The sequence below is a fragment of the Mytilus californianus genome, unplaced genomic scaffold (genome assembly GCF_021869535.1).
Source record: "Mytilus californianus isolate M0D057914Y unplaced genomic scaffold, xbMytCali1.0.p SCAF_7, whole genome shotgun sequence".
NCBI lineage: Eukaryota > Metazoa > Mollusca > Bivalvia > Mytilida > Mytilidae > Mytilus > Mytilus californianus.
The window spans coordinates 31,687,171-31,713,370 of NW_026262723.1; the positions used below are offsets into that span (position 1 = coordinate 31,687,171).

Consider the following 26,200-nt stretch of genomic DNA (forward strand, 5'->3'; position numbering starts at 1 on the left):
TGGTGTATTATTGTTTCTTAAGATGAGTGACTGTCAAGATCTCGGTGCTTGTGGTGCATTATTGTTTTTCAGGATGAGTGACTGTCAAGATAAAATAAATTGAAACGCCATTAGCTTATTGTGAGATCTTCAAACTATGATTTAGGATTAAAATTAATTCTAAAGCCCTTGGTCCCAGAGGCGAACCTTTTTAGGGAAAAAATTGGTTGACTGTATAAGAAATCACTGAAGCATGACTAGAGTGTGCCCCCTCTTATGCACTCAGTGGACCCCTTATAAAAATTCCCGGATCCCCCACTGATTCGAAAATATTGTTGGATTCTGCAGGACAAATTTCCCTTAATGCTACAATAAAAATAATTGAACTTAAAGATTTTCAACCAAATTGTGAAAGGTTTTAGAAGTCCAAATTTTGTAAGCGTTTCACACATATGAAACTTTATTTTTCTATTTCAAGTTATAGAAGGAGTTGTGACAATTTGGAAATGCTGCACTTAAAAGTGTCTTTTTTGTAGATGTCTTCACCAATAAACCCATGTCTGAAAAATACATGACGGGTAAAAAGAATAAACATGCCTTTGGTGGTTCAAACTTTTTTGAAATAATAAGAGGTGAGTATTGAAATATATATCATTGTTTTCCACATTAAAAATTGTGTGGAATTTTGTCACAATTTCTTTTAAATGTGCTCTAGTATCATTGTCTACTTAAATCTATAGGTTTTTTGTATTAAAAATTATTTGTTTTTATCATATCTGAACTCAAGTTTAAAAAAAAGCACATGGTTGCTCTCAATAAATATTTAAAAAATAACAATATCATTGCACAGAGATTATTTTTTCACATATTACAGTAGTGTTCTTTATTTGAGCTGCAAAATAATATTAACCTAGTTATGATAAAGATAGTATAATATGTTTTTTTTTTCTGTTGCAGATGCTACAAGTCACAAATGTGCAACATGGACAACAATATGGAACTAGTGTGCAATATACCTAAAATACGCCCAGAAATATCGGGAATGTGTCTAGCAAAAGGACTAACATTTTAAATAAAATTAAGTATTCAGTTTGTGTTTGTTTGAAATTGTAAGATGCATATGTGAGCAACATGTTTTAGAATTACTGTTTTATGTCACAAACACATTTTGTGTATGAACAAACATGATCCTGTCTATTATGAAAAATGAAAGTACAAAAATGTATGCCAACTGACACTACAATAACATGAATAAAGTTTAAGATTATCTATGCCGGGTAAGGTTAATAAGTTGTGCCTGTTCTTCTTGTCAAGTCATGTATCATAAACACCAGATACAGAAGTGAGTGGTCTCATTACAAGTATAATAATTACCAAAAACAAAGGGAATGACCTATTTTCCACTTAATCATAAAATTTAGCGAAATACAAAAAGGGAAATATTGGAACAGGCAGAAATCTCCTAAATATTGAACTCTGCAACAGACTACATGTATATCAACCACCGACACATGACTACTACCACTTAGTACACACAGTTTTGTGAAAGTTTTATTTCACACAAAATGGCACTGATGGATAAAATAAGTGGTAATGATTTCAGCTGTTGACAACCCACAATTAAACCAATGTCCAAAATCATATTCTCAACATTGACCACATTTCGAGATTCAACTTGCATTAACGTTAAGGAAACAGTCTACCTGGGCCCAAAGCCTACCTATTTTCAACACACACTGACCACAGTTCAACCAACATTCGACAGATTTTCAGCATACACTGACATCAGAACAACCAGCATTCGACTTAATTTCAACATACACTGACCACAGTTCAACCAGCATTCGACCTGATTTCAACATTTACCGGCCACAGTTCAACCAGCATTCGATCTAATTTCAACATACACTAACCACAGTTCAACCATCATTCGACTTGTTTTCAACTTGCATTGACCAAATTTAGACCAAAATTCAACCTATTTTCAACGTTGGAAGCTGAAGTTGAATCAACGTTATGTTTTCAACGTCATATCAATTTTCAATCTAACACTACTTTTCAACATTGATTCAACGTTGAAATCTGACGTTTATTCAATGTTGAATCAACGTTGCTGTGCCTGCTGGGCATGTACCAAAGTTGCGTAGAGTATAATGTTTTTGACCCGTTCGTCTGTCAGTCATCAAAACTCTTCTAAAAGCACACAACAGATATTCATAAAACTTGGCAGATCATTAGGACATTTGTTTGTAGATGTGCATATCGACATGCAATTATGATTCAATTTATTTTCCAGTAGATATGCCCTTTAAACTTAGAATTTCTGCCTAATTTACTACTAGTTTATCATTGCAAAAGCTTGTCATCGCCACTCCTCTAAAACCAAAGACACGAATTTCATTTAACTTTGTAGATAATTAGGACATACTGTGTAGATTTGCATATCCACAGAAAGTTATGGTTCAATATTTTTTTTATGAGTAATGCTATTGAACGTAGAAATTTTACCTTAATATATTTCTCCAACAGATTAACTGAGAAATTGTATTATTTGACGCGGTTAACTAGACACCGTTCATTGAGAATAGATAAATTCAATTTTAAAATGAAAAACAAAAACACGTATAAGACAACGCAAACAGATAAAATAGACTATTGGTTGAAAGGGTCCCTTTAGGGGACGACCATTTGATATTCTGGGGGGGGGGGGGGGGGGGGGGGCAGGAGGATTTGTTTTGGATCGGTTAATTATTTTTGTGAAATTAAAGGACAGATTATTTATTTTCTGCACTGTTGAAGCATGATTTTTCATTTTCATTAAAACAAGGGACTGATTATTTATTTTCATAATTATATTTTAATATAATATTTGAAAACACACAATTTTTAAATTAATTTTTTTATTCTTAAATATATATTACATGTATAGTCAAGTCATTATGTACCACCATATAATCAAAGTTAATCATCATCCTCTGGAAGTGAATCTTCTGAATTCCAAACTGCATACATTGCATACGTACAATGTATTAATTTTGCTGTAACTATAGTTTTCTTTAAAAGTAAAAAAATTTCGGTAAAGGGTTTGGTTGGCCGCAAGAAGCTATAGAAAAAATGATACAAAATACTGCATTCTGCGCGTTTCCCAGACCCTTTCTTAATCTGAAACGCAAGTTATTTCTGCGTTCTTTACTTTTTCGACAATATTTTGGTCTCAAAGCAAAATATATAGATTCAGTGTAAGACTTTTAGTTTTTAGGTACAACATCAAAAGACTAATATGTAGGATAAAGCAAAAATGTAATTCACATAGTAAAGTATGTGGCTGCTGGTTTTTTTTTTTTCCTTTTTTTTTTGTGTTTCTGCTTGCAGAAAATCTTTTATTCCTGTCAATTATGTGGTTTTTTTTTCAAATTAAGTTAAGAGGGGGCTGATTATCATTGATATAACTATGTCAAGTAAGTTTTTATAACACATTTCAATTACAACTTGATGTAGTTCCTTACTGGGATACAATTTAAAGTAGTTTGTAAAATTAGATAAAAAGTCCTTCAAATTAATAAAATTTAGATTTAAAACAAAAATTACTATATAACCGATGGGATGCAACACTAAGAGAATAAAGAAGGGCAATCAATGAACAAAGACAAATCCGGGAACAGATAAAACACAAAGCGACAAACAATAGACAACTAACACTGAAAACTAAAAATAAATAAGAAACATTGATCCTGAAAAACGGGGGCTACGTCAGAGGATGAACAGACCTTGCTTCTTGCAAGACACTCGCCGTGAAAACAATCTGATATGAAGACAAGCTTTTGTTTTTAAAATTTCCAACATGAGGCATTTGCCTCAATGTAGTTACATCCCTGTAATAAAAGTGGGGTAAATGTTCTTGAGACAATATACCTCAAGTTAAATGAAGCCCATTTTAAGACATTTCAAGAACATTAATATTCATGATATTTATACATTGTATTATTCAAAGATTTGGGAAGTTTTCCCGAAAAAAATTGAAAAAACGATGAATTTTGGAAGAATCTGGTGCCATCTCATACTTTAGAATAGCATTTATAAAATGGCTTAAAAGACCTGGCGAGTTATCTATTTTCAATACATTGTAAGTCAGGTTATTTATTTTCAAACTACCACAGACCAAACCATTCATTTTTGTTATTATCAAAATCCTCCTGCCCCCCCCCCCCCCCCCCCCCCCAGAATATCAAATGGTCGTCCCCTTAATCAACTGCGATAAAAAGTAAAATAACAAAAATACCGAACTTCGAGGAAAATTCTTAACGGAAAGTCCTTAAGCAAATGGTAAAATCAAAAGCTCAAACACATCAAACAAATGAATAACAACTGTCATATTCCTGACTTGGTACAGGCATTTTTTTATATAGAAAATGGTGGATTAAACCTGGTTTTATAGCTAGCTTAACTTCTCACTTGTATGAAAGTCGCATAAAATTCCATTATATTGACAACGATATGCGAACAAAACAAAGACATAATAGGTTAAAAAGGTCAAAAATAGGGGTACAGCAGTCAGCATTGTGTTATAATCTTAATAACTATAAAAACAAACAAATATGTCAACAAAGAAATACAAAAAGACATATAGACTAAACACATTAGCAATACAAAAGACAAGAATAAAAAAATTTACCATAGCACAATAACACAATGACGGGATGTACAAGTACCGAGCCACGTCAAATGGACACCACCAAAATTAGACTAAACGGTAAAAGTTATAATTTACAAAGACAAATAAAAGAATACTATAACATGTTAGTAAGATGATAAACAACGTTAGTACATAGAATCTATACTTCAAGACCATCGTATATTATTTGTGAAATTGATCCGGAATCTTCCAATGAACTCTTTTAGAGAAAGGACGAGACGTTCTTTGACGTACCCCTGGTTCATCAACTTTCTGCTCAGACACTTGTGACGTTTTACAAAGTCTGAGTTGGGAAATGTATATCCCATATGCAGGTCAAGTTGGTATATTGCTACTAAGGTGGGGGGAAATTGATTGTTTCAAAATTAAAATCATCTCGTTTGTCATAGATTCTGGTACTGAGATGACCGCGTGTGTCAAATTCGAGATATAAGTCTAAAAATGAGGCAGAAGAAGTTGCGTAAATAAAGACGCGTAAAAAGGATTGGAATTAGTGATTATTAGTAAATGCCCTTTTTGTTCCACCGCGTGGTAAATACTAGAAGAAAAAAGAGTAATCCAATACAATAATCAAAACAAATCAGTCGGTCATACAGAACAAGAATCTTTTATCAAGATCAAAAATATAAGAAAATATAAGGGATCCTCAGTCTAGTAGGCTTCTTTCTGTTAGCTTCCTTCTATCAATTAAACACCAAACACCATTACAACAAATGTCTTAGGGGTCCTTAGGTGACTTTTTGCAAGGCTTATGTATGCCCAAATCAAAATATTTAAAGTTGCCCGTCCGACATACCTTTTCGAACCCAGTTCTGAATGGGCATGCTTAGTCATGAAGAGACGATAATCGATTTAAAAAGAATCAATCAATTAATAAAATGCTAAACAGAATAACAAGCCCTTAAGTTTTGACAATATACACTATTTCTGATGACACTAAGCAATGTAATTATTTCAAAATGTAAATTTTATCATCAAATATCGACTACTGTAATATCATATTCACTAGTGCATTATTGTAAGTTTTAATATCACATTATCTTTTGTTAAAAGCGACACACCTAACGACAAATCTGCCAGTTTTGAAGGGGTAACACGATATTAATTAGTTGAAAGCGTGGGCCACGGACACTCTAAAGAGTCACAACACAGGTCAACGTTAGAGCTCGTTTTGATCCCGGTTTAAGGCATTCAAGCTTTAGTTCATTGTTTCAGATGTTCTTCATCTAGCGAATACCCGAAGAGCAGCTCCAAAACCATGTTGTTACAGTTATGTTCAATTACTTTCAATGTATTTCTTGTAACTGTTGTTTCATGCACATGTGCTCATTCATTTCATATCCTTTATTGTTAAGTTTCGCTTAAAGGATCAAATTTACCGTTGGTTACTATTTAATTTAATAATATATCTGCATGAAAACAGACATTCAGTATTTTCTACGAAGACAGAAAATGACTGGGCGTCAGTAGCATTTCAAATACAGGTCCTTTGCGTTGTTTACCAATAAAAAAAAATCAATTCACAAGGGCTAGCTAGTACTTTCTATTTATATAATCAGAGTATCTTTGATTCTTGAAATAATTGTTCAATTAAGTGAATATCTAATCAAGTAAGTTGGAACATTTCAAAAGTATATATTTTAGAATTATTGACATTTATACTCTTTGGGGCAAAACAAAATAAGAGTACAATCACAGACACCTTTTAAAATATACCTTACTTCGGACAGCCAAATGAATGATGGGAGATGGAGGATAAACTTCAATGAAAGTGTAACCAACTGACACATATACAACATGCCGTGTGTATGTTTATTCTACATTGGCTAGTGGTATTAAGGGGGGTTGAGATCTCACAAAACATGTTTAACCCCGCCGCAGTTTTGCGCCTGTCCCAAGTCAGGAGCCTCTGGCCTTTGTTAGTCTTGTATGTTTTGTTTTTAATTCAATTCATTTATATGTTTCGGAGTTTAGTGTGACGTCCATTTTTACTGAACTAGTTCACATTTTTGTTTAGGGGCCAGCTGAAGCCCGCCTCCGGGTGTGGGATTTTATCGCTGTGTTGAAGATCCATTGGTGGCCTTGGACTGTTTTCTGCTCTTTGGTCGGGTTGTTGTCTCTTTTACACATTGCAAATTTCCATTCTCAATTTTAACATGTATGGCAATAGTATAGCAAGTCTTTTCAAAGCTTGCCCTTAATTGAATACAATTAAATTTGTATATTTTATTTATCTTTCTTTTTTTTTCAATAGTTTGTTCTTATGCTGTGCTGTTGCATCACTACCCATGTTAGTAGAGGATTGGGCGTCCCTAAACATGTTTAACCTGCCATTTACTGAATGTGAATGTCTCAAGAGAGAAGCCTCTTAATCAGTGTTTATCAAATTTATTTTTGCGATTGTTGCTTTGTACTTGAATTAGGCCGTTGTTTTTTTCTTTTGAATATATTACAGTTTGCTATGTCGGGACCTTTTACAAACACCTAAAATAGCTCACATCTACGTCATTTGGTCACTTGAGGATATTTGCTTCAATTGGAATCATATATAAGACAGAAGATGTGGTATGATTGCCAATGAGACAACTCTTCACGAGAGATGTAATGACATGAAAATTAACAACTATAGGTCACCGTACGGCCTTCAACAATGAGCAAAGCCCATACCGCGTAGTCAGCTATTAAAGGCCCCGAAATGAAAAATGTAAAACAATTCAATAGAAATACCCAATCTGCTTATTTTATGTTGCATTTCATAAATATATCTTGGAATTACATATTTACGCTTTTTTTCAAATGTTTTCAAAATAAAATAGTTAAATTTTAAATGACCATGATGACTGGAAAATATTTTTAGTTATATTTGGCTTATAATGATTTGCTAGGAAACACAATTTCTTTTTTTTTTATGAATCTGGGGGAAAATTATGGAGCTCACTCTTATGTTAATATGATGCATATTAACACATTTGGTCGTGGTGAAATTGATACTAGTAGATATTATGTCAATGTTTTACTCAGGTAGAAAAATGTAGAACTAAACTAAAATAATGCATTTTTTTTATCTGTCGCTGGTTTGGACCTTACAAGTCAGCTCTTCAATATCACTGATATCAAACAAATCAACGAGCACTCGAGACTATCAATGGATTGCCATTAAGATCATTTCTATTATATATTTATGGGTATGGTATATGATTATTATCATTGCATTTCTTCTAATCTAAAAGATTTCATTATTACATGAGGGAAATGGTGGTTTATGCGTTTGGGCTTTTGATTTTGCCATTTGATAAAGGATTTTCTGATTTAAGTTTTCATTGGAATACCGTATTTCTGTTATTTTTCTTCTTTTACATTTAAGGAAGTATTCAAATTTGTATTTAATCAGCCAACGCTTTAGTAAACCTAAATTAAACACTTGTTCGTTGACATTTAGATAGTTTCTAACATAAGAAAGTTATTGAAGAATTTGGAAATGACTTTTAAAAATAATTTTGAAAAGTTTCCTAATTTTTTGATGTTACTATACTACCAAGAATATTCGAATAAATCAAATATACGACTCACCAAATGGACATTTTCTTAGAAACTACTTGATATGCTTTCTCCTGAAATTTCACTGAAAGTTAATCGATATTTTTGAGTGCTTTTGTTTTGTCACATTCGTGATAACGAAGTTAACCGGATATCACGAATGATGAAAATTAGTGATCACGAATTACAAAAATATATAATTACCAATGTTTCAGATTTTCAGTTTGATTTGTTAAAACGAGTTATAATTCATCAAAACAAATATCCAATTCATGATAAACTTTTTAATCTGTGATTACAGTTTTTATAATTCATGTTCTCGAATTTGAAATATACTGTTAGGAAATCCTAAATTGGCATCAATTTCTGTAAACTATAATGTTACCTGCCCAAAAAGATAAGGCATATGATATAAAAAATAAACCAAACAAATAGTATACCCCGCTGTATTGGTGAATATAGCGCCACAAGCATTGAATTTGGTAAACTATGATGTTGAAGTACAATTTGAAATGGTTGTGTCTGAAAGACACATTAGATACCCCTCCAGAAAAGATTAAACATTCTGTCAAAATTGGAAAACTTCTGAAAATCTATATTTCGATTAATTATACACTATTAATATATATATTTCAGAATATCCTACATAGATATAAGTTTTAGTTTGAAGAAAACGTACATTATCTTGACAAATGCACCCTGCATGCACAATTTCACTGAATTGACAGAGTTTAGCATTCTATAATTTCTGTATTAAGACAATCAAAATCCTGCGAGTAAGCTGAGCATTTGAGTATACACAAATATATAATAATTAGATATAAGAAGATGTGGTATGAGTGCCAATGAGACAATTCTCCATCCAAGTCACGATTTGTAAAAGTAAACATTTGTAGGTCAAAGTACGGCCTTCAACACGGAGACTTTGCTCGCACCGAACAGCAAGCTATACAGGGCCCCAAAAATGACTAGTGTAAAACCATTCAAACAGAAAAACCAACTGTCTAATCTATATAAAAAACAAGAAACGAGAAACACCTTTGAACCACATCAACAAACGACAACCACCGAATAACAAGTTCCCGACCAAGGACAAGCGCAAACAAACGCAGCGGGTCTAAGGCCCCAACAGGCGCCGACCCTCACCCCAACCCGAAACAATAGCTTATCATCACAACATAACAAGACAAACTATAAAATATCAATAGAAATGTCCTCAGTCAAAAGACATATTAACAAAAACAGGTAAACACACACTAAACGAAGAAACTTGATCCATGACACAATGTAAATACAAAATTAATAAAGAAAAGGGGGTAAGATGTAAAACAATATCAGAAAGACAACCACAACCTTGGACAAAATGCAGCCAAAACAAAACAACGCACACAGGTAAATAAAAATAACTCCGTAGAAAGGAGTACATGGAGTACGGAAATATTTTTCACAAAATAAATAAATTTGTTGTTCAAAGTTCGAGAACAGATAAGAAAATCTATCGCTATACTAAATACTCATCGAAGGTGGTATACATCAATAACAACGAAACGAGACAAAACACAAAACAAGCAAACACTAAATCACAAAAATGCATTACAAATCGTAAACTAAGCATTCTATAAACTTTCAAGCTTGTACTATAACATTGCAAGCCAGAAAACTGTAGTAAGGCGGATAAACAATATACCCCTCATGCCTATTATTAGCAACAAAAAAACAAAGTACAACATCCTGTCATTTTAATGTATAGTAAATAAAAATCTCTACAAAATACAACATTTTGTATTCAACTTACACACCACTTAAAACAATAGTTGTACCTTTTCAACTGAGGGAGAACTTTGGCGGACAAATTAGGTACCCCATATGCCTAATATTGACTACTTCAACTGTCTTTCAAATGTTCATGTATTGACATCAAAGCAATACTACATGTAATTTGCATTTGTTTTTATAATAATTGTATATGAATTATAATGGTTTATTAGCAGTAACAAACGGACAAAGACAAGAAAACATAAGTTTCGCCTTCTGTCGTAGTATGGGCATAAACAACTAACATGACAGCAACCAACGACAACCACTGAAATTAAGGTTACGGACTTTTGACTGGTTGTGGCGAGTTCAAACATGATTGCGAGTTCTCAGCCCTCCTTTAACATTGGACTGTGGAATAATCCACCACTATATAGAGATAAACTGTTCAAATAAGTTTGAAATGGCGTTTCTCATCAGAATGGTACGAGGCACAAACTGTTCCTCTTATCAATATTTTGAGTTAAGCTAATTGCAATTGATGTTTAAAGTTTGATTTTAAGTGGGCAGATACATTACCATCCCCTGTTAGGGGAGGGATAACCCCACCGCATTCTATACGTGCCTGTTCCAAGTTGGGAGCCTGTAGTACAGTCGTTGATTCACGTCTGTCATTTTTTTAAATTTTTTGTTGTAAATTGTTTTGTAAGGCTGTTGGTTTTCTCAATTGAATTGTTTCACATTTTTCCTGCTAATGCCTTTCACAAATGTTACATAACAGACTATATGGTATGGGTTTTTCTTATTGTTGAAAGCCGTAGGATCGCCTATAATTGCTTACTACTACTTCATTTGAACTCAGTTGTCTCATTTGCAATCATACCACATCTCCTCACTTGTATATGTACTAAAAAATCATTGAACATATTTCTTTGTGCAAAAGAGTGTTAAGTTGCCGTTTACAAATGATAACTGGTACACCTATTTTTTTTTCACAGTGACTTCAAATCTTATAATTCATAGATCATAACATAACTTTCTTTATCAATTCCTATTAAAAGTTCTATAACTCTGGTTCTGTAAATATAAACGTTCTCATAACCAATGCAAAATACTGAATTTGTCTAAAAATGTGTTTTTTAATATTTTTGACTGTAATCATATAATACTAGTAATTATTATAATCTTCAAATTTATATGTTGTCTTTTTATACGACAATGATAAGCAACAACAAGAGTAACTTGACTTGAACTATTGTAGAAGCTATGAAACAGATATACGTTTGCGTTTAAATTTGTAACTTACCATAATACTGCAACCGAAACAAGCAGATATTTATTATATGAATTTCAGTTAAATCTGGGAAGATTCTTTTTTTCTTTATGGTCTATGACATAATATTCACTTCCTTTGTTTCGTTAAGGGTTAGGTTGGTAATAAGTATTTTTTAACATTCTTTTTCCGGAATTTAATCATGAAAGATAACATGTTTAATTGTTTTTAACATTTACAGATCACATGATGCTTAACAAATATTTAAAGATGTTCGCTATTCCTATTTTTGACTTTTTGTCAGATATTCTGAATCCTCTAGTTTTATCCATATAATGCCCGCTGACCCCTACTTTTCTTTGAACTATCTTATTACGTATAATTTAAAAAGCCTTTTTTCAAATTTTGATAAAACCCTTGTTATTTTTTCATAGTTTTCGAAAGAAAAAGGTGTCGATGTTTAATGTAAGAAAAATCTAGAGAGAATCATTTCATTTTCCGCCAAAATTTCAATTGATTTTATCTCAAAAACAAGGACATGGACTTTTTATTCTTCTGCTCTTTAAGTTTCCTTATTTATTTACTTTCAATCTATTATAGTCTTTTAAACAGCTTACTATTTTTAAACAGTGAGGCGAACATCCTTAACGCATTTATCATATGTTTTATTGATGTCTGTGGTTCGTTATATCATAAAATATTAGTAGGACAATTTATGTCAAATAATCATCTGTTGGAATTGATAGATTTCGTGACGTCCTGTTTGCTGTAAAATATGAAAATAAGACCACTTGACAAGAATGTAAACTTCTACAGTTCGTCAACTTAAACAATACGAAACACCTAAACTGCATGTATATCAAGCTAAAGACCATGCAAATCCCAAATGTGAAAAAAATTCAGAAGAAAATACCAATTGCTTATTGAAGCTTACAACATGAAACCAAAAAACAATAATGGGAGGTAGCAATGAAGAACAACCACTGAATTTCATGCTTCTTGCTCAGGATGGGTAAATCAAGAATATGGCGAGACTAAGCATGTTTATGACTGTTCACCCCTCCCCTAATCTGGGCCTTTATTTAACATAAAAAAACTAGAACAACCTGTGCAAGTCGGCTGAAGGAGTTTGGACTCATCAGATCTGTTGTATAGCACAAATGACAGCAAGGAAAATGACAGAGACACATAGGAGCTAGTTCTGAGCCTCATCTGAATTCCTAATAAGACCATGTTATTCAAGCCTAAATAGCATTCGGTACAATTCCATGTATTTAGCGAAAAGACGTCAGAAGGAGTTTTGAAAAAGTATGACTATTTGCAATTTCAAAATATAAATATAGACTGGATACGGTACCATATGCATAAGTGATAGCAACAAAACTTTAGTTGTGTATCAAAGTACTTTTTTATCTTTGGCCATGGCGTTGTAAGTTTGTTTTCGATCTATGAGTTTGACTGTCCCTCTGGTATCTATCGTCCCTCTTTTAAATTGATATACTCCAAGAATAATAGTATTTAATCGACCAATGATTTTACATGGATCACATCTTCATTTAGGAGTTCTGTAAATAAAATTACTGAAAAATTACGATGTGATATCCTGTTTTTAAGTGACCATAACCTAGTAACATATTTTAGAAATATATCCAAATACCAAAGGTTATAAAAATTGTGTAATAACTTTGATGATGAATACAACTTTCTAGATTGTAAACTGAACTTGAAGAGATTAGTATTTTTTTTTTTCAAAAAATTAATAATATAAGACCTGGTTATGCTGATTATCAAGCACTTTTCAAGCTAACAGAATTTTTACATCCAGAATCTGAACTGTTGACAGTAGTTGGTGCCCTTATAAATAAATCTTTAGAGTTGCGACAATGAGGTCCATGTTCAACAACAATTATCATTACTGTGTCTTTTGTTTTATGTTAATCATGTTTATACTTGTAATTTTTTGCTGTTTGTTAATACTGTGGGTTTTTTTTTGTTTGTTTGTTTGACCCATATGTGTGTACTCTGCAAAGAAAACATATAATAAGATTTCTTAATCTACAACCAAACTTCCTAGCCAAAACTGTGGAGTTTTTTTTCATACGTGAAATAACAGTTAAGCAACCTGGATTCGCGAATCTTCAATAACTGTACTTTAACTTACATGAATTGAAAATAAGCAGTTACGTCTAAAAAGCGGTCTGTAGAGCAAATTTAGAAAGGTTAAAACTGAATATCAATTTTCTAGTTATCTTACTTTGATGTTTAATAGAGCTATTTGTCTGCATATAACTGATCATAACTGATCATCGATGATGATGTCTTGGCAACCTGATTTTCATATACCGTGACTACAATACAAAAAAAGTACATTTACTGGAAGCGTAATTCCCTTTAGAGTGGATATTGCTTGAATTGTATGAATAAAGTTATACATATAAACATTACCCAATTACGTAAAAGAGAGGCAAACGATACCAAAGGGACATAAATGTGTCGTATATGATTCATCACAACCAAACAAAAACTGTAGGCAAAGATCATGAATTCATATCTTCATAGTATGTCTACTAGTATTTATATCGATACAGTTGGACATATAAGTTATTGATTACAATCAAGACAAGTACATATTTATCCAATCGATAGTTCAAGATTAGTGTGGAAAAACATGCACATCAATGATTGTAATTGTTATCTAAAATCATTCTCCCCTGAAAGAAGGGGACAAAAAGGGTAACAAAATGCATTTTGCATAGACAATGAAGGCAATTGCATTTGGTTTTAAAATTGTGGTTGAAATATTGAAAGAAATTGAAAGCCATCTCAAGTATGGTATACGAATGAATAACATCTTTCCAAATATGGACGATCGAGTGACCAGTGTTTGAATACCTCTTGGATTTAAACACTTTTTTATTATGATTTTTAGTTTATAAATCGGGCAATCATTTTCTAAACGACGTTCCGACTCACCAATGCAAATTTGACGATTATTGACTGTTCAGTATCGAAGATTTGAAATGCCTTGAAACTTTTGGTGTTAAACATACCTGCTATAAGTCATAACGAATACGTCTCGTCTACATAAAACAAAAGGTAATAGGGTTTGAGATAGAACGAAACTAGGTGTCGCTGCAGAATGTGCTGGTTGTTCGTCCATTCCATATGGCTACCACCTACCCTTTAGCCAATGCTTTGGTTATTGAATGATTTAAGAAATATACTTTCATTTTAAATGTTCAGACAATGAAATGCAATATATCACTGCTCCTAATGTTCCAAGTATCTAAAAGAAATTAAGCCTTTGTCGATTTTGTGGTTCTCTTTTCATCTATGTTTCGTATAAATATTGATTTAAATTTGCTTCCAAAACCATTGACCGAGAGAAAAAATCTTAAGACAATTGAAGCAATTCATAAACATTGCTGATCCAACATATCTGGTGATTTAACAATGTTTAGTTATATCCCATTTCTACAACAAAGACAACAATATGAGTGTTTGCGATATATGGAAATTGTGTGAATTACGGAGACACCTAAAGCGTACACTTATACGTTGTTTATCCTTAGGTTAAGTGTCTGGAATAAAGTACTCTACAATATTGCTTTTTATTTCACATGTGAATTCTGGTTGTAAAACCCTAACAAAAATAATGTGTTTTCATCATTTAAAATGGCATACTTCTTAAACTCAACATGAGGAACATTATTGGCATCTAAGTAACAAGATTGATTCATTAATTATCTCAAAGTGAAACCGTAATCAAATGTTCGTTCCCCGTACCCTATTAAACATATGTCAGGATTAATATATCAAAAATTGATGCATGTTACTTTCTGGTAGTATAAATAAGAAGATGTGATATGAGTGCCAATGAGACAACTCTCCATCCAAGTCACAATGTATAAAAAGTTAACAATTATAGGTTAAAGTACGGTCTTCGTTATGGAGCCTTGGCTAACACCGAACAGCAAGCTATAAAGGGCCCCAAAATGACTAGTGTAAAACAGGAAAACCATCGATCTAATCTATATAAAAAACGAGAAACGAGAAACACCTATGAACCACACCAACAAATGACATTCACTGAACAACAGGCTCCTGACTTGGGACAGGTGCATAAAAATGGAGCGGTGTCTAATTAATATAATGATAACAGTACTTATTATTAGGTATGATGTTTGAAGGCCTTATTTGCTAATGTGTCGAAATATTGCATTTGGTTTTAGAATTAAATTGACCGACATTCCTATACATGTATAACTTATTAGTATTTTTGATTGTTTCAGATGTCATTTGTGTGTTATATTATAATATGTATAATGCATCATATGCATTTACAACCATTGTAATGTTTGGACAAACTAGAGACAAATAAGGGATGGAGTTCATACTGGAGTCAGCAGACGATTTTAAAAGGAAAACAAAAGATAAAAATGGGAAAACTACATAAAAAATACAATTGAACAAGACATTGACCTGACAGCACATTTAGCAATAGCAAAACAATGCATATATACGTCCGAAGTTCAAGAACTATTTTTCAAACAGCGTCAAGTGGACAATAAAACATAGCATCAATGAAACTAAGTTTTCCGTTTATTTTTCTGTCAGTTAAGTATGAGAACAACATGTGGAAAGGGCAGATCAATTTTAAGAAATATATTTTATAATATTGCTCGAGAATACTTTTGCTGGTTATTGAACAGCGATTTTGATCTTAGCTAAGAAAACAAGCTTTTTAGGACGAAACATAATAAGATGAATATACCTCTGACACACGTTAAACAGGTTCGTTGCTACCCATAAAGAAATATTAACTACCTGAAAAAAATATTCATGGCACTGAAGACTTTATGAGAGTTAATGGACCGAAAGGGCGGTCATATCCAAATGGTTTTTCTGAAATAGACTCGGACTTCTCTTAAACTGAGTTTTACTGTGCGTACTGTTGTACGTATGCTTTTTCTACATTGGCTAGAGGTATAGGGGGAGGGTTGAGATCTCAAAAAACATGTTTAACCCCGCCGCATTTTTGCGCCTGTCCCAAGTCAGGAGCCTCTGGCCTTTGTTAGTCTTGTATCATTTTTAATTTTAGTTTCTTGTGTATAGTTTGGAGTTTAGTATGACGTCCATTATCACTGAACTAGTATACATATTTGTTTAGGGGCCAGCTGAAGGACGCCTCCGGGTGCGGGAGTTTCTCGCTGCATTGAAGACCTATTGGTGGCCTTCGGCTGTTGTCTGCTCTATGGTCGGGTTGTTGTCTCTTTGACACATTCCCCATTTCCATTCTCAATTTTATTGTCATAAACCGTTTTCCTTTTAATATGTTTGATAATTTTATCGGCAGTTACTGGCTTCCCGCAGAATTTGCAATTAACTGTATATCAATAGGAAATAAATTTTAGTCTTAATAACAACTACTGAACAACTGAACATAGTCCGAAGCTTCTACAGTAGATTCATAAATATTAATGGCCAGGAATGAAGATAAAACAACATTTGTTGGGTGATTGGTTTCAAAAGGAGCTGATTAGTTTCTGATATTCCTTTTTATAGTTAATCGTTTAGTTCAATAATATCATATGTAAGCATTGAAATTCAACAGGGAAATAAAAGCGTCAAATAGTAGACAAACATGCCACCCAAATCAAAGCTAATTCTTATAATGCCTCGACTCAACACCAGCCAAAAATCGGTTCATCTCGGCATCTTTTAAGTGAACTACAAAAAGTATATTTGTCATTTTAACTGGTTGTCTTACAATAATTATAGAACGTACTATACATACTTGTACAAAACTATATTCAAATATTGGAATTAATTATATTTGTAGAGTTTTAAAATCTCGATGGATGTTTCAGGTCTATTACGTGTTAGTGGTGGTCATTTCAATTCCGTAAACTGTTATGACTTTTCACTAAATGCAATCCTTATTTAAATAAAAGGTTCCTTGGAAATCGTGTGCACTGAACAAAAAATGTAATAACAACCTCACGAATCCCAAGGTAAATTAAAAAAGGGGGAAATCCATATAAACTGACAAAACCAAACGCTTGACTATAATCAACCATGAGAGCGAATAGAAACATTTATTAAATTCAAGACTTGGTACCGGCAAATCCCAAAGAAATTGTTGTGTTAAACCTGGTTTTATATCTAGCTCAACCTTCCAGTTGTACGACAGTTGTATGTAGTCCTTTTATATTGACACATTGTATGCGCAATCAAAACAGATATAATAATTTAAGGTGACAATAATTTGGATTAAGCAGATAAACTTGTGTAAACGTAAATCATACATTGTATATATGCAACATAACTATATCAAAATATACAAACAAACAAAAAAACCAATTAGATCTATAAGAAAAACGCCAACAAAAACGTTATTGTAGTTGATAGTATAAATACCGATAATTTAGTTCACTATAGAAAATCATAATGACATATGTACACTTTGCCGATCAAGTAAAAGGTAATCTACATATGAATAGAAGGATACTATTCAAATAACACTATTTTCTTGCGTCTGGAGCGCACCTCCGGACCTAACCGCATCGTAAACGCCCAACCCCAACAACCCGGAAGCTTAATGAACAAATTCCCGAGCCACGCAAAGAGTCATATGATCAAAAGGGACATAAAAGTACACAGACATATTAGGGACAACTATGACAGTAATACATGACGTCAGAATCTATAATGCAAGGCCATCCATTAATATGTGTGCAGTTGACATTGAATATTTATCTTTAATGTCTTGGTACCTTTTTGGTAAATGGATGAGAAGTGCTTTGATAAATCCAGGACTGAATATTTTTTTTTGCTCTACCACAAATGACGTTTCATAAAGTCTGAGTAGCAACACAAAGCTCTTGAATATCGTATTACATATGTACAATTAAATGTACTTTCTTTGTTTTTCTTGATTTTTACAAGATTTTGATAAACATATTTCAGAGGACAGTGATTTAAGAAATGTTCAGAAGTTCTTTACAGTTCCCAATAATCCACACATGGTTAATGTCAATACGAGAGTAAACAGTATCTTAGTATTTCTGTTATCCCTGTTTCATTGCGCATAACATGTTGGTCAGTCTAAAGGACAATTGCTTTGTAGAACATGCCAGTAATGAGCTGTTGTTTGCACGGAGTTTTGGGAAGTGTTGGTATCCAACACAAACAAGGTAAGACCTCAGATTTGTTGCTACATGGAGCAATCAATGAGTCAATGAAAGAATTGAGATCTGCCAAGATATTATCCTTATCTGGAGTTATGTTTTTGTACTTGATATGACCAAAGTGTTCATTTATTTCTTTTTCTTCGATAAGACACTCGTAATGACAGATACATGCATCTATCGTGAAGAGAGTTTAGACATTTACAGCTTATTTGTCTGACTTCGTTCGAACATATACAAAGTTTGTCAACTCGTACATTTGACTTTGTATCAAATACCTAATTGTGTTCCCCATTCTGACAAAGTGTCTAAATCAAACATTTCTCGTTTTGCTCATGCGCTGATGTAATCCACAACGCAATTCTTTTCTCATCTTTAAGTTATGATTCCCATTGATTTGTTGGCTCTTTCTAAATTTAGGACCATGAGATATCATCTCCCGGAGATGATCATTTGAATTACGTTTAGATCGCCAGTAATTGCATGGCCAGAGGGGCTGTGAATATACGAACTTCATGGTCTTGCATTGCTTGTTCAGTTCATTGGTTTTGATGAAACTGTAGCAGACAATAAAAAAAGACTGATTTGAAAATAAAGTGGAATTTTGTATATATCTCACGCATAATTATTTTGAGAGACTATCCGCTTGACAAAGGATGTATAGATGTATTTTCTCCAATATGCAGACTGGCATGCATAATTTCATGTAGCTCTTTTTCGTCTTTTTGAAACATGTAAGATTAGAACCATAACACGACGAAAATATGAAAGTCTTTTCAAGATAGTTTTCAAATCTAGGAATAGATTCTCTTTTCATCACAAAGAATCGATTCCTAAATTAGAATACTATCTTAGAAGGACTTTCTTATTTTCATCATGTAATGGTTACAATCTTACTAGTTTAGAATTACTATAAAATAGCATTATAAAATTATACGGACCAGTGTGGATACTTGAGAAAATACATCTATACATCCTTTGTCAAGCGCATAATCTCTTAAAATAAATATACGTGAGATGTGTACTGACAAAACTACACTTTTCGTGAACTCAACAAACCATACTTGTCAGGTGTCCTGGAAAAATAACACTTAACACAATACGCTTGTCAAGTGCACAAAATATCCACACGTGTCTTGTGTACTGAAACACCACTTTTGCTACACACACATAGCAAACCACATTTGAGCATTAAAAAATATATATTTGCCATGTACACTGAACAATCCTTATGTCTTGTTTACAAAAAACAACTACATATATCTTGAATAATAAACCATCATTATTCAATATCGTCACGTGCATTGAAGAAAACACGTGTTTTGTACACTGACATCGGCATCATATGTAAACATATACTTTTTTGGGTAAAGAAATAGACAAACCTATAGATAACGATCACTATTAATAATAAATGACCATATCATTAAAAAAGTATAACAAAAATACCGAACCCAAAGTCAAATTCAAAAAAGGGATGTCCATGAAAACTGATAAAATCAAACGCTATCAACAACGGAACAAGTGAAAAACAATTGCCATATTCCTTGAAAATTTGACAAGAAAGTTCGTTGGACTCAATTTATCTGCATATTATAATGTTACATGGCTCATTTGGTATGTTTGTGTTTTTTCTTTCCACAGTGACTCTTAGTAGTTTTCGTTGGTTCTGTGGTCGTTCTTGCCTCAGTTCTGGTTGTTGTTTGTTCGGTTGTGGTAGTCGGGCTTTCAGTCGTTGTTACTGGGCAGCCCTGTGGAATGATATCATTCATATTACAAGCAGTACCAGGTGGAGAGGTACATGTTGATGGTCTATTGCAAGCAAGAGAACTTACGGGAGGTGCTGAAAGTATATTCGAAAGATATATAAAATCTGCAATAGTGCTATATTTGAAATCATGTGTGTGTTTAATCATACGAGAGTCTACAGTGACATTATTCAATAAAAAGTTATATGGATGTATTGATCGGTTAATGGCTGACATCCAGTGACAAGTACACTCATTTCAGGAAACCAATGTAGTTGTTAATATATGAATAAGAAAATTATGTGTACAATACATACACATGGGATTCTTGTTACCCGGAAACGCCTTGTGTTTATCGGATTGGTAGCAATAACCAATTTACAAATCTTTGGATTGACCCGACAGGAGATCGAACACACCAGAGTTTTTCCTGACGACATTCGATGTGGCTTAATGCAAAATAACAATAACGATAGCATAATTATTACATGAATAATGATAATATTTATAATGATAATTATATAATAACACATACAAAAAATACATATAGCATTTTCTATTTCATAACGAAATTATAATTAACTCTTTTTATAAACATTTTTTTTTATTAAACGATTTATATACTTACATGTTGGATATGACCCTGATACTGCAAAAGAAGTCAGATGAATTATCAGAAGGCTTGAATACTACATCTAATTTTTTTTATTAAGTTTTTTGTGACGTCATTGAACTTAAGACTAAAGGTTATTTATATGTATGTACTCTTTTCTGATTGATAAACAAACAATTATTTTCTAGACTAGTTGTATACTTTCTAGATGCATGTTAACAGTTTATGACAAAAAAATGAGACGAAAAAGATCAAACGGACAACAAAAACTTACAATAACATGTTTAAAAAAATCCAAATGACATTAAAAAAAAACATAAAAACCCAAAAATGACAGACAAAAAAATAAACAGCTGCGCCATGAGCGCATGATACGCCCGACGTCTTGTGTGTGAGGTTTTATGCAATAATAATAAATTGTTTCTGAGATACGGCGCGACATGTGAAAAACCCCCTTTTTTATAAAAAAATCAATAACTCTAAAATGAAATTTTGAATCATCACCAAAAAGTATACAGATCTTTAGATTAATATAATTAAGAAGTGTGTTAAGTTTTAAGCAATAATCATAAATCGTTTTTGAGATACGGCGAGACATGTGAACCCCCCTTTTTTTGCAAAAAAATCAAAAAATCAATAACTCTAAAATAAACTTTTGAATCATCACTAAAAAGTATACAGATCTTTAGATTAATATAATTATGAAGTGTGTAAAGTTTTAAGCAATAGTCATCAATCGTTTTTGAGATACGGCGCGACATGTGAAAACTCCCCCCCCCTTTTTTTTTACAAAAAAACTCAATAACTCTAAAATAAAATTTTGAATCACCAAAAAGTATACAGATCTTTAGATTAATATAACTCAAAAGTGTGTAAAGTTTTAAGCAATAATCATAAATCGTTTTTGAGATACGGCGCGACATGTGAAAAAAACACCCCCTGTTTTAGTTACAAAGTCCCGTAACTCAAAAAGTTTTAATCTTGTTTTCACCAAAAAGTATACAGATCGTTTGACCATCATAAGAAACAACTATGTAAAGTTTCATGAAATTTGGATAAGTCGTTCTCAAGTTACGGTGCGACATGTGGACGCCGGACAGACGGACAGACAGACAGACAGACAGACAGACGGACGCCGGACATTTGTATACCATAATACGTCCCGTCAAAATTTTGACAGGCGTTTAAAAACGAAAAAAAAAAACCAAAATGACTTAAAACCGTAAAGTTTATCTTTACTTCATCTGTAAGATCTTATTTAATTGAATGTTTGAAGAAATTTAACAAGGTTGTTCTTACCTACAGCTTCCAAAACTCTCCCTGGGACACAAATGTCACATATATCTGTCAATTCTCCTGCCTGGTTGTTAAAGGTTTGGCTAACTGAAAGAGTATCAATACTTTGCAAAAACTCTTTAAAACTATATTTGTGTAAATGACCTTGAAGAATGTTAATCACGAAATACACATCGAATCAACAAAATCATATATTTTGATTGTTTTTTTTTCGTTTTTCCCATACCTAGCATCTCGTATTGTCAGTTCTTCATGAGTATTATTCACCAAATAGAAATTTTCGGACTTGCAACATAACCTATTCACCACTAATACTTAACGCAAGTATGTATCTGACGTTAACTGAATCTGTAATTGGCGAATGAACTTGGTTCAAATTGGATTGTCAACGGTTAAATAGATGAAATCTCTTAACATTACAAATACACGGTATGTATGTAAGCGTAATATAGGTCAGATACGTAGGTAAAGTATCCCGTCCGGACATCTTTTTTAAAAAATCAGTTGACATTAGTCCTCACTTGAAAGTATCATTTTATGAATTCGTACATGAAAATGGTAATTTTTGTGCTTTATACATGTTATACCAAAAATTGCTTAAACATCCTTCGACAAATGTTATCTTATATTCTTCCCATTGGGTTATTCAAGCCTACTGTTTTAATTCCGGGTGTTAATGGATAACGTTTAACCATAAAACACTGTAAAGTATACATGTATGTCTGTTTTGTGAAAAGAGAAATTATCAAATTCCAATCTAACGCATACTGGTTATTATTTTGTTTTTTCTAGCAAGAACCAGAATAAAGGAATATTAAATGAGATGTATTTTGCTTTGTTTTTGTGATCGCTTATTAGTGCTATGTATTACTGTTCGGGTTCTACATTGCATTCTGCTACTGATAATAATATGATCGGTACACATTTTACTGCAACAGATGCGGTTTTCTTGATCATAAAGCTCTTTACGTGTTCATGTACCTAGACATCCTTGGCAATAATCATGTTAAGTTTGAGTGTTCTCGAATAAGGTATGGTTGGTTATCTCGTTTGAGTAATGTAAATTTTTGTCATGCCTGGTCTTTTTATGGCTGAATTTACCATTTATACTATATGTGATTTGTGCATCGTTGGAGGTCGTACGATGAATTGCTGGTGCTTGAAATAACATTTTTAGACTGGATAGTTGGCTCATTGGCAAAGATTCCACATCTCCTCACTTTTATATCAAGCAAATGACAACATTCAACTGATATAAAAAGAGAAAACCTACTTAATTTTATTGTCATGTATGCCCTACTGCGGTTTATCATTTTAGTATTTTGTTGATATGACAGAAAAACACAACACAATGCTCCGCAGGGCGCAGCTTGATACGACCGCAGAGGTCGAACCCTGACGGTTGGTGTAAGTATAAACACTACATTCAAGCTTGATACAGCTCTGAATTCGGGTTGTGATTAAATATTTGACACATTATAGGTTTCCTACACAGAATAATTGTGGTCAAAGAACTGAAAAATTTGAAATTGGACTTTTACCTTTTGTGGTCCAATATTCAAAATCTGAATACACGGTTATATTCAGCATATCATATAACCCTCAGAAATTTAATTTTTGAAGAAATCAAACAAACTTTAATTTTGGACCCTTTGGACCTCAATGTGGACCAATTTGATAACGGGCCCCTAAAAACCAAAATCTAAATATAAGGTTAGATCAGCATATCAAAAAATCCCATACATTCAATTTTTGGACTCCAATTTGAACAGATTCGACTCGGAATTTGGGTTGTGATATATAAATATAGCTTTGTGAAAAGTAATTTACACATAATAACAAACAATCCTATCACGAAGTTCTCTGAAAAATTACCCCAAAAAATGAGAAAAAATTTTTTTTTTCAAAATATCTTTCCTAATTGATACAGTCCTACAGTGAAATCTTTCCAGAAATTGCATCAAAATGATGATGGATTTAACATTAGCTTATCACCCACACCACTTAGAAAACACAAAATGTTCTAATAAATTTGTCACGCCAATATTAAGTGTGATAGTTGATGAATACCACATGTTTCTTTTTTATGATAGGTGGTAATTGCTGCATGAATGAATTAATGATCAATACACTACACTTATCCACATTCAACAAATGTGAATATTAAGTTAATTACAAATGTGTATATGTAATACAAATTTTGTGTAGTTTTTATAAGATGACAAATATTTTTTTTTTAGATTTTAATATGTAATATCCATTATTAGTTATAAAAATGTTAAAATAAACAAAATTTCAGTTAACTTCCTTGTTCCTGACCTGGAGTGGTTATAATCAATATTAACAAACATCTGTATGTTAATTAATATATCATATGTCCCTTTATCAGCATGAATTGACAGATTTGCAGCTCTACTTACCCATTTTATAATCTAATAATGAACAGTAAATTTCAAACTATATACATAATTTCTTCTCTAAAATTAGATAATCATATGATGCTATATATATTTTTAACTATGACTCTATTTATAATTTCTATTAATTATGCAATACAGGGATGATTAAATATTTGAGATATCATAGTTTCTGACACAGAGTGAATGTGGTCTAAGTACATAAGGGCATACGATAAAGTTACAAGGGAGGTAATGACGTTGCTAACGTAAAATGTTATTTTCGCGACGTCAAACTGTGCCATATCGGGAAAAGATGCATTTTTCGACTGATTTTTATCATTCAGACTGGTTTAAACGAGTTCATGGACCGCTCTTTTTTAAAATGACATTTGGTTTGATTACGTATGAAGATTATTTGTACTAATTGTTATGAAAAAGTCATAGATGATTTTTTTTTAAATTAGATAAATATACAGCAAAAAATGCCGTTTTTTTCTAAAATCATGAAACTTTGATAAAAATCAATTATTTCCAAAGAATTGTTAAACAAATTTTGAGCATACTTATGTAAAGAAGATTTTCCAAATGTTTTTACAAAAATCCGCTTTTGTTTATCTTATGAAACAAAAAAGTTAGATATGTCTATCCAAAGGATAAAAATGTCCAAAAAAACGAAATTTTGAGTAAATGTCTAAAATTATGACTCCATTTATCTCTTAAAGTAGCACATGAAGGTATATTATTTTATTACATATTTGAATTGACTGGGTGAAAAATAGCTTGTATGCAAGTTTTTGTAAAAAAAATCACCGTGGGATCAAAACTGTATCGTATACCCTTAAATGATTTGAAATTGGACATTTACCAATTATGGTCCAATATCAGAAATCAAAATACATGGTTGGAATCAGCAAATCAAAGAAACCCAAGAATTCATTTTTTGATGAAATAGAAAAAAAGTTTAATTTTGGACCCTTTGGACCTTAATGTGGACAAATTAGAAAACGGGACCAAAATTCTAAAATCTAAATACACTGATAGATTCAGTATATCAAAGAACCCCTTAAACATTGTATTCAATTTTTGATGAAATCAAACAAAGTTTAAATCTAGACCCCAATTCAGACCATCTTGAAAACTGTGCCCAATATCAAAAATATAGTTATATGCTTAGATTAAGCATATCAAATAACCTCAAGAATTCAATTTTTGTTAATTTCAAACTAAGTCTAATTTGGACCTTAATGTGGACCAGTTTAAAAAATGGCCCAAAATCAAAAATCTTAAATACTGTTAATTTGGGCACATCAAAGAACACAAATAATTCAATTTTTGATAAAATCAAACAAAATTTAATTTTGGACCCAAATTTGGACCAACTTAAATACTGTGCCAAAAATTAAAAAAAAAAATGAATACATGCTTAGATTCAGCATTTCAAAAAACCGCTTTAGTTTACTTTTGGACCCTTTGGACCTTAATGCGGACCAATTCTGAAGACAGACCCAAAAATCCAAATTTTAAATACCTGGTTAGATTCAGCATATTAAAGAACTCCAAGAATTCAAAACTTTGAAATAAACCCCATGGAAATTGGTCAAGAAATAACCAATTTATAGAAAGGATTACAAAAATATTGTTTTTGGCACCATTTTCTTAACCTTTAGGGTCATTACCCCTAAAATCGATCTCAACATTACTTTTATGGTATAAAAAC

General features: G+C 32.3%; 2 protein-coding genes across 7 annotated transcripts in view; both read right to left on the reverse strand.

Annotated features, from left to right (window-relative positions):
• The window catches only part of LOC127709174 (uncharacterized), a 243,365-nt gene that overhangs the window by 41,417 nt on the left and 175,748 nt on the right, over nucleotides 1–26,200 (reverse strand). The gene's annotated exons all lie outside the window — the stretch shown is intronic.
• Nucleotides 19,814–24,582, reverse strand: LOC127709177 (integumentary mucin A.1-like). The gene is made up of 4 exons (XM_052214544.1): nucleotides 24,505–24,582; nucleotides 22,088–22,171; nucleotides 20,804–20,824; nucleotides 19,814–20,270 (listed from the first exon to the last, which is right to left on the reverse strand). The coding sequence occupies exons 1-4, from the start codon at nucleotides 24,506–24,508 to the stop codon at nucleotides 20,038–20,040; spliced, it is 342 nt and encodes a 113-aa protein (XP_052070504.1). The 5' UTR covers nucleotides 24,509–24,582; the 3' UTR covers nucleotides 19,814–20,037.

Excerpts from the sequence above, each read along its gene's own strand:
- LOC127709177 (XM_052214544.1), bottom strand. Across the intron at positions 20,825-22,087 it reads GAGAGTTTTGGAAGCTGTAG|TATCAGGGTCATATCCAACA; the intron begins GTAAGAACAACC and ends CTTCTTTTGCAG. Across the intron at positions 20,271-20,803 it reads ATCAGGGTCATATCCAACAT|CACCTCCCGTAAGTTCTCTT; the intron begins GTAAGTATATAA and ends ATATACTTTCAG.